The sequence below is a fragment of the Nicotiana tabacum genome, chromosome 17, assembly GCF_000715075.1.
Source record: "Nicotiana tabacum cultivar K326 chromosome 17, ASM71507v2, whole genome shotgun sequence".
NCBI lineage: Eukaryota > Viridiplantae > Streptophyta > Magnoliopsida > Solanales > Solanaceae > Nicotiana > Nicotiana tabacum.
Genome location: NC_134096.1, coordinates 64,797,273 through 64,807,599, shown reverse-complemented (window position 1 = coordinate 64,807,599; position 10,327 = coordinate 64,797,273). Strand labels below are relative to the sequence as shown.

The 10,327-nt window shown below is 37.1% G+C and overlaps 1 protein-coding gene and 1 pseudogene across 4 annotated transcripts; both read left to right on the top strand.

Moving 5' to 3' along the window:
• The first annotated feature begins 297 nt into the window (after positions 1–297).
• Positions 298–3,928, top strand: LOC107767802 (single-stranded DNA-binding protein WHY2, mitochondrial-like). 4 transcript variants are annotated; one of them, XM_075234409.1, is made up of 8 exons: positions 312–455; positions 1,496–1,614; positions 1,726–1,826; positions 1,908–1,931; positions 2,196–2,290; positions 2,464–2,537; positions 2,832–2,920; positions 3,722–3,928. In XM_075234409.1, the coding sequence occupies exons 1-7, from the start codon at positions 418–420 to the stop codon at positions 2,906–2,908; spliced, it is 528 nt and encodes a 175-aa protein (XP_075090510.1). In that variant the 5' UTR covers positions 312–417; the 3' UTR covers positions 2,909–2,920; positions 3,722–3,928. The 4 variants fall into 4 exon arrangements, with proteins under 4 accessions (XP_075090513.1, XP_075090512.1, XP_075090510.1 ...); XM_075234412.1 differs by lacking the exon at positions 1,908–1,931 and having other exon boundaries at positions 298–455; positions 1,499–1,614; positions 1,729–1,826; XM_075234411.1 differs by lacking the exon at positions 1,908–1,931 and having other exon boundaries at positions 299–455; positions 1,499–1,614.
• Positions 3,929–6,376: 2,448 nt separating this feature from the next.
• Positions 6,377–7,883, top strand: LOC107820825 (germin-like protein subfamily 3 member 2; annotated as a pseudogene).
• Positions 7,884–10,327: the final 2,444 nt, after the last annotated feature.

Below are 10,327 nucleotides of genomic sequence, written 5' to 3'. Positions count from 1 at the left end.
TCCAACAGTACCATTATCAATAACATTCATTATATTATCGCAAATCACAATCCTGAACATAAATAAATTTGATACAAAATTATCATTTTTATAATGAACTACATGATACACTATCAGGTGACCGAGAAGACGAACCAATATCGTTACAAAATAATAAATGGTGGGCTCTTTTATAAAATATAAAAATTTGGGGTAATTTTTAAAATAATGTAATAGTGATATTTTTGCCCAAAATCAATTGAGCTGATTTTGGAATTTGGGATTTAAGATTTGGGATTTTACCAAATATAGACAAAATCTTTGGCCTGTATTTGACAAATAAAACCGACCTTTTATTTTTGGGCATTTCGTCCGAGGAAAGCGTAAGAAGCACAAGGTAGCAGTGTTTGAAAATTGAAGGCTCTCCGCTCCTTTTCTATGGCGATATTGAAACTCGCTGGATTCCTACGCCCCAGGTTCTCTGCTTAAACCTCTACTCTCTGTTTTCACGATACTCTCCTAAATGTATTACACAAAACCCCTACTTAAACCTTAACTGCTCTTTTTTCCTTTTGTTATCCGATGCTCAAGTTCCAATCTTATTTCTCCTTTTTCCCTTTATTCGAAAATGGACGCGTATGTTTTCTTTTACAAGCATGGGTTATGGAAAATACCCTTGACCTTTAGTCAATGAATATAGATTTGGAAGAATGATTGGTTTGTACATACTCCTAGTTGAAACGCTGTGATCATTTCCATTTTACTAGGAAAAACTGGAGCCAATCTCAAACTTGAATCTCCGTGCACTGTTGATTACTCTCGAACTTTGGTGTATATATACTTCCCATTTTGGTTTAGATGCCAAATATGCTGGTTAAAAGAAAAAAAAGATAGACGCCAAATATAAGTTAAAGCCAAGCACCAAGGGTGTGACCTAGTGGTCAATAAAGTGAGAGGAGAATTATGCGGTCTAGGTTTAAAATTCTAGCTGAGACAAAAAGTACTAGGAGATCACTTCCCATATGCCTAAGCCTTGGTGGAAGCAAGGAAGCCGGCCATACTTAAACTATACTTTTTTCGTTTCAAAAAGAATGAATCTATTACTATTTTAGGAGTCAAGCAAAGTTTTCTTTGACCGTGTTTTTTTCAAATAGGTTTTAAATATTTTAAATTGATAATTATTGTGACTTATAGTATTTTTTATCTATTTCAGAAAACTTAAAGAATTTATTCCTGAATTCACACCGAGAATAGTCAATTTGACCCTCGTAGTCCGAAAAGGTTCAAACAAATTGAAACAGAGGAAGTATAAATTTATTTAAGACCCCAGTTCAAAGTTATATTATGAGGCACATAAAATTCTCATGAAAATTTGTAGAAAGCAGATCAATTGGCTTAAGGGCCCAGAAAAATAACTGCTAGCATGCAGAGTGAGGATAAACTTTCTAACATGATGTTACTGATTAAAAAGAAATAGAAGAAAACTTTTTAACCTGAAGTTTTTCTCTCTGCTTAGTAGGAATCAGTTGTTGCATAAGAGATTGCCTGGAGAGGGTGTCAGAGATTCCATCTGGCAGCATGCCATCAACACTCTTGCAGGTTTTTCTACTGTTAGACAGAATATTGTGGCTGATGGTATAGAGAAATTTTCCAGATATTTATGAAGTCCCTATGTGATATTTCATTAATAAGTAGTAATGTTAGATGTTGATGCTATTGGAATCTTTTTGTCTTATCTCTTGACAGCAGGAAAATTGACAGGTCGAGTGTTTGCTCCCTACTCAGTATTTAAAGGCAAGGCGGCACTTTCTGCTGAACCTAGACTGCCCACGTTTTGCAAACTGGATGTATGATATTTGTTACCTGTTTTAAAAATAGAATTGTCATGTTCAAGTGATGCTTTCTCTCATCCTTTCTTCTTCTTATAGCAGGACATTGGGTTGATTGGTCTTGTATGTGCCACTAACTTATCAGTTTATAGTAAGCTTGCTTGTAATTTCTCGTTAGTGTTGCATTGCTGCTTGATCTTCCTTAGAGATATTAGTCATCTATAAATCCGTCTTTTTTTCTTTTCTCAAATATCCTTCTGTATGCTACTTATAAATGAATACCCATCTGTATGTTTGCTGCATCACTCTCTCTTTCTCTTTCTCTACTTGTACGTGTTCACATGTCTGAACTCTGACTTGACTGACAGATAATTCAACATATTGCAGTTGTTTGCTTTATCAGCAACAGAAGTTGGATCATTGATAAGTATCGGGACCAGAGATTCTTGTGAATTCTTCCATGATCCTTCAATGCTATCAAGGTTGATTGGCTGATTCAGTTCTTGGCTTAGGGTTATCTTGAGTAGATATATCATATATATACATATACATTAATTACACACTTTTAGACGGGATCCTTGCGTCCTACTCATTAGTAGTTTCCCTTAGTTTCCTATCTCTTACTGTATATCTAAGCAAAAGTTAAATGTTACAGCAATGCTGGTCAAGTAAGAAAGAGCTTGTCATTTAAGCCAAATGCTGATGGCAGTGGTTATTTCGTTTCATTGAGTAAGTCTCAATCTATATGTGCGCCTGTGCACCTTTTCTATTAAATTTTTCTTTCAACCCATTAGATGCTTTCAAAGTGTCACCATCTGTTCTGTAATGGGTAGCTATCCATGTTAAGGATCCATGGTATCCTTAAAGTAACTGTTTTAGCTACATGTTTAAGAAATGATATACATATGTTACATCCTTTTTCCTGTATGGCGTCTTGGTGCGTTACTTTCATAACTTGGCCGGCCAGCACATGTTATTAGTGCTCATAATTAATGCAGCATTTCGATTTTTTCCTTTATGCAGGTGTGGTCAACAATAATCTCAAAACCAATGATCGGTTTACCGTTCCTGTTACTACTGCTGAGTTTGCTGTTATGTGAACAGCTTTCAGTGTACGTTCTACTAAGATACTTTTTTTGTAAAAGAAAATATGTCCCATTTGATTATTTTTCCTAAGCACACTGTTTCCTATTACTTTGAGATGCTTCTGTTTCCTTTTATTGTCCTAGCTCTGAGTTCGTTAGTGAAATATACAGATGATGGTGGATGAACATTTTATATCAGATAAATGGAGCCGTGAGAGAAAACGTTTTTATTTAATACACTAAAATGAAAAAGCATACAATCTTTTGATGGGCAATAAATGAACCTCATATGATGCTCATTGGAGTGAATGCCTTTATTTTGAGAATTTTTGAGAAAGTTTTGAAAATTAAGTTTTCCAAACAAAAACATTTCTGGGATACTAAATGGATTTTGTCTATTTTTAGCCTCCTTTCTAAATGATTCTAATCTGCTTACTTTGACTGCTTACAATATGTGTACTTGCAGTCACATTGTTATACAAAGTAATCACCCCTTAGAGCGTTTTTGGATTGGTTTATTTTAAGTGCTTTTAAGCCATTTTGTAGTGTTTGGATAGAGTAAAAAAGTGCTTTTAAGCACTTGTTTTTAAGCTAAAATGACAAAAACAAGCCAAAAGCCAAAAGTTATAATTCCTAATTTATGGCTTAAAAGTTATTTTGGCTTAAAAGTCACTTAAAATAAGCTCATCCAAACGGACTCTTACCAAGTAAAATGTCCTTTTCTGATGCGTGCCTTCTACAAATGTCTCTCTAATGGTTTGCAGCTTCATTTAACTTTTTGGCTGTGGTTCTCATTGTCCATTTATGATATTGGTCTTTTAAATGTAGTTTGCGCTGCCTCATATCGTGGGATGGGATCGCTTCACTAATCAGCCTTCAGAAAGCGTCCCTCAAAGGTGGTTCCACAACTTATGGAGGCGAAGTGGGATAGATGAGAGACTATATGTTTATTGTGTAGTGCTAGTCTCATTCTCCTATGAACTAGGTTCTCTTTTTAGATTCTACCGAAGAAGAAAATGTATGTGTATTAGCTAACATCTCCGTACCGATCCTTCAGACTCTACTAAGCTTGCTCGTGACTCATGAGACCTATGTAACCTAGTGCTCTGATACCAACTGTCACGACCCGAAATTCCCACCTTCGGACCGTGATGGCGCCTAACATTTCACTTGCTAGGCAAGCCAACGTTAGAATAATATTATCCATTTTAAAATAATTTTTAAATTTATTAATAACAAATAAATAAACGCGGAAGTAAGGTCTGAAATATAGTGATTAATCCATAAAACAACGGTGTCTAAATACCACCTCAAAATTGGTGTCACAAGTGCACGAGCTTCTATAATAAATACAAATAAAGGTCTGAATAAAATAAGTTTGTCTGGAAACAAACACACAGCTAAAGTAAAGTAGACGGGGACTTCAGAACTGCGAACGTCGTGCAGTTATACCTCAAGTCTCCTCTGAGTAGCTGAAATCCGAGCAAGTCTATGGTACGCCGCTGGGACCAACTCCAAAATCTGCACAAGAAGTGCAGAGTGAAGTATCAGTACAACCGACCCCATGTATTGGTAAGTGATGAGCCTAACCTAGACGAAGTAGTGACAAGGCTAAGGCGGGTCACTTACATTACCTGTACGGAATATTAGTAACAATAACAATAATAGAAATAAATCAGGTAACTCGTTTATAATAATTGAAGCCAACTCAGCAGTCATAACCAATTATCATTTCCATCAATTATGTTGCAGCGTGCAACCCGCTCTCACAATATATTCACATTCAATTCTGTTGCAGCGTGCAACCCGCTCTCACAATATATTCACATTCAGTTCTGTTGCAGCGTGCAACTCGCTCTCACAGTATATTCACATTCAGTTCTATTGCGGCGTGCAACCCGCTCCTCCAATATATTCATTTTAATCAAGTCTGTTGCGGTGTGCAACCTGATCCCCCATATATATATATATATATATATATATATATATATATATATATATATATATATATATATATATATATATATATATATATATATATATATATATGTATGTATGACTTTTAAATAACTCTGTTGCGGCGTGCAACCTGATCCTCCAATATGGACTTTTAATAAGTTTGTTGCGGCGTTCAACCCGATCCTCCAATCTGGACTTTTAATAAGTCTGTTGTGGCGTGCAACCCGCTCTCACAATATATTCACATTCAATTCTGTTGCAGCGTGCAACCCGCTCTCACAATATATTCACATTCAGTTTTGTTGCAGCGTGCAACCTGCTCTCACAGTATATTCACATTCAGTTCTGTTGCGGCGTGCAACCCGCTCCTCCAATATATTCATTTTAATCAAATCCTGTTGCGGCGTGCAACCCGCTCCTCCAACATATTCATTTACCAATTCTTATAGAAGAATTTCCCCAATAAATGCAACAATTAATATAAAATTATAAGACAACAAGCATACAATAATTATGATTTAATTACGAAACAAACAAAGGCAAATAGCAAATTATTATAGAAATCAGAGAGAAAATATGTATTTTAATATTTAATATGCTAAATGTCAAATAACAATTAAGGCACATAATTCAAATAGCATATAACAATTAATGCAGGAATTCAAGATTAATATTTGACAAAAAATAGGAGAGAAACAATTATTATAACAATTAATTCATAATTTATGATTTTTTAAGTAAATACACAAACAATTAATTTGACGACGTATAGACACTCGTCGCCTCGCCTATACGTCGTTCACATGCATTTCACATATCAAATAACTTAAAGGTCCAATTCCCTAAAGTCAAGGTTAACTACGACACTGACCTCGCTTTGCAAATTTCAAACAATTACTCAACCACAAATTTTCCTTTTAAATTTGTCTCCGAAAGCTTCAAATCTATTCACAAACAATTCAAAATATTCAATACGAATCATAGGAATTAATTCCATATGAATTTACTAATTTTTCGGATAAAATCTGAAATTCATTAAAATATTTGACAGTGGGACCCACGTCTCAAATCTCGAAAAAACCTACGAAATCTAAACACCCATTCTGAGACGAGTCCAACCATACAAAAAATTATCCAATTCCGATATCAAATGGACCTTCAAATCTTAAATTTTCGTTTCTGGAAGAATTTATAAAAATCTGATTTTTCTTGCATGAATTCACGGATTCATGATATAAATGAGTATGAAATCATGAAATATAATCAATATAGATAAGGAACACTTAATCCAATATTTTCCAGTGAAAATCGCCCAAAAATTGCCTCTTGAGGTTTAGGGTTCGAAAAATTGAATAATGAATGAAAAATCCCGTCTAAGTCCCTTTTACTCAGCTGCAGGTGTCGCAATTGCGACCTGAGCTTCGCAAATGCGAAGGAACGCTCGCAATTGCGATGCCCTTCACAATCCCGCTGCCTTCGCAAATGCGAGGAAAGTGTCGCATTTGCGACCTCTGAACCTGGCAAATGCGAGTAGATGTTCGCATTTGCGAACCTGCCCTTCCCAGACTCCCATTGCAATTGCGAGAACATGCTGGCTCAGGCCTTCTTCGCAATTGCGATAGATACCTCGCAATTGCCAGGCCTGTTTATTTCATATTTGCGAAGCCTGATCTCGCAATTGCGAGATCAGAGGCCTGCAACAGGTCCAGTTATACCAGCAAAATTTTCCAAGTTCAAAACATCTTGTGGCCTATCCAAAACTCACCAGAGCCCTCGGGGCTCCAAACCGAACATGCCCACAAGTCTAAAAACATCATATGGACTTGCTCGCGCGATCAAATCCAAAATAACACCTAGAACTACGAATTTAGCACCAAATCAAATGAAATTCTCAAAAACACTTAAAATTCATATCTTCTCAATTGGAGGTCCGAATCACATCAAATAAACTCCGATTTCTACCAAATTTCACAGACATGACTTATATATTATATTAAACCTGTACCAGGCTCCGAAACTAAAATACGGGCCCGATACCAACGAGATCAAACATTAATCAATTTCTTTAAATCCATAGAATTTCAGTCTTACAATTTTCATCAAAGTTTCATTTTTCGAGCTAGGGACCTCGGAATTCGATTCTGGGCATACGCCCAAGTCCCATATTAACTACGAACCTTCCGGGAATGTCGGAATACGGATCCGAGTCCGTTTACTCAAAATATTGACCAAAGTCAACTAAAAATCAATTTTAAATCCCAAAAATTATTACTTCATAAATTTCCACATAAAGGCTTTTCGGATTTACGTCCGGATTATGCACGCAAATTGAGGTGAGTGAAAATAAGATTTTAAGGCTAACGGGCCTGGAATAGAGTCTTAATTCACAAGATGACCCTTTGGGTCATCACAATCTCCACCTCTAAAACAAACGTTAGTCCTCGAACGGACATAGAAAAGTATCTGAACTGGCAAAAAAGTGGGGATATCTACTCTTTTGCCATTATCTTGCAAGAAGACAACAGCAGAAGCATGGCAAACCACTGTCTGATGCAGCCATTTAAGTTGTATTAAAGATCCCGGGAACTTTAAACATACAGGATTTTCATCCATTCCAGTGAGTTCCAATGTCTTTCCTGGACTGAACACATTAGGCATATCATTTGTGCGCGCTGATTTTGACGTTGATGGCATCAACGTGCCACATTTTCATCCGCGGGCAACTGAGACTGCATTCGTGCTCGAGGGGAAGATTTATTCGGGGTTTGTTGATTCAGGAAACAGAGTTTTTGCTAAGGTTCTTGAGAAAGGAGAAGTGATGGTGTTTCCAAAAGGTTTAGTTCACTTCCAAATGAATGTTGGTGATACCCCAGCTACTATTTTGGGAAGTTTTAACAGCTAAAATCCAGGATTGGTGAAAATCCCATCTGCTATTTTTGGAACAGGAATTAAAGAGGAGCTTTTGATAAAGGCTTTTGGATTAAATGATAAGGAGATTGCTAAATTAAGGAAGAAATTTGTTCCTCAATAGCTGGGATAGATTATAGGAAAAATTGTAGTTTCTGTTATTTGTGTCTTTCTTCTTTATTCAATAATGCAACTAAATTACATTAGTTCCAAGAAAAAAAAAGTGGGGATATCTACTCCGCATGTCCGACTCGGACTCCCAAGTAGCTGCCTTAACAGGCTGACCTCTCCACTACACTCGAACTGAAGGGTAACTCTTTGACCTCAACTGATGAACCTGCCAGTCTAGAATGGCTACCGGCTCCTCCTCATAAGTCAAATCCTTGGCCAATTGGACGGAGCTGAAATCTAACATGTGGGATGGGTCACCATGATATTTCCGGAGCATAGACACATGGAACACCGGATGAACCGCTGATAAACTAGGTGGTAATGCAAGCATGTAGGCTACTTCACCCACCCTTTCAAGAATTTCAAAGGGTCCAATATACCTAGGGCTCAACTTGCCCTTCTTTCCGAACCTCATTACACCTTTCATAGGTGAAACCCGGAGCAATATTCTTTCTCCAACCATGAATGCAATATCACGAACTGTACGGTCGACATAACTCTTTTTCCTAGACTGAGCTGTATGAAGTCGATCCTGAATAATCTTGACCTTATCCAAGGCATCCTGTACCAAATCGGTACCCAACAACCGAGCCTCTCCCGGTTCAAACCAACCAACTGGCGATCGGCATCGCCTTCCGTATAATGCCTCATATGGAGCCATCTGAATTCTTGACTGGTAGTTATTATTATAAGCAAACTCCACAAGTGGCAAGAAATGATCCCAAGAACCTCCAAAGTCTATAACACAAGCGCGGAGCATATCTTCCAATATCTAAATAGTGCGCTCTGACTGTCCGTCTGCATGTAGATGAAATGTTGTACTCAATCGCGTGCCTAACTCACGTTGTACAGCCCTCCAGAAATGTGAGGTAAACTGCGTACCTCGATCTGAAATAATAGACACGGGCACACCATTGTTACACCCTATATTTTCGTACGTAAAAATGTGTCGTAAGCAAACTAATGTAGGACCAAAAATGAGATAATATTTAAAAGTATATAAAGTAAGTTAATCATGTTACCTCTGAAGTTACAAATATTGAAGATCATGAACAACAAGTACAAAGAGGGTTGGACAGTTCAGAAGCTAAAGCAATTAAATAAAACAATGTTTCGTCGAAAGTCGACAAGTTGAAAATGTTATAACATGTACCTTTGGGGTGAGACTAGGGTGATTAACATGATAAGGAGATTATGTTATGATTTATATTAGTCGTATAACATCCGTGTGTTATGTTTTGAAGTCAAGCGAGTTGTGGAACAAAAGTCGATGAAAGTCATCACAAGTTACATTCATAAGTTTTACTGAAACTTTAGGTCAAATGTAACTGCGATTTTCTCCCAATATACTTAGAGTTATGGGGTGTTCCACCCATCAAATTAAAGATCTATGAGTCTATTTTCCAACGCATTAAACCGTTTGTCAATACGACATTGGAGTAGAAAGATATGGGCATTTGTGCGATACTGCGCAAGCTGCTAGGTGACAAGTAGGTGTGTCACCTACTTGCTTAAATGAAAGCCCAAAAATGGGCCATTTCGGGTCGTCCAAAGAGGCCTTTTAAAGGCCTATTTTCTTCATATATTAGACTTAAAATAGAGCATAATAACCAGATATAAGCTCTGCAAAGAATCCTCCCAAAAATTTCCCACAAACCCTAATTGATTTTCTCTCCCTTTCAAGTTCTAATTGGAGGTAAAACCTAGAGTTTGAAGAACCAAGATAGGAGCTAAGTTATCCAACAAATAAGGTGAGTTTACTGATCTCTTTCATCCATTTTTTCTGCTATAAATTCATGGTTAGTCGTTCTATACTTGTAAGAACTCACGGGACGGTGATCGGAAGCCGTGAGTTCGAGTTATTCACTTGTAGCAGACTGTTTTGTGGACTGTTTTGTGTTGCTGTTGGGCTGCGTGTTTTACTACTGTTTTGTGGAGTTTTGGAGGATGAAGGGGGTGTAGAAACACCATATAAATGTAGGGTGGTTGGCTGGTCGTTCGTCATAACATTTTCGGGTCGTTTGACACTACTACGGTGGTCGTTTTGTGTATGAAGAGATTGGGGTGTGTTGGGCTGTTTTGTAGTATTTGATGGCGTATATAGGGCTGGAAAATGATGTATATATGTTGTTATTGTTCTGTTCTTGTATTGTTGGTGTTAGCTTGAATTTGGAGGAAGTAAGGATTATAGGGGAGATGCTGCCCGTTTTATTACAAAATAAGTTTGTCGTTCATTGTGCGATAGTTGTACCTTTCGTAACTTAACGATAGTATTATTATCTTTCTTGTAGATTAAGGTGCGAAGAGGTGAGTTCAACTTGGTGATTAGAAAGATTGTGATAAGGTATGTTAAGGCTAAGCCCTTCCTTCATTTTGGCATGATCTCGAAGCTACATG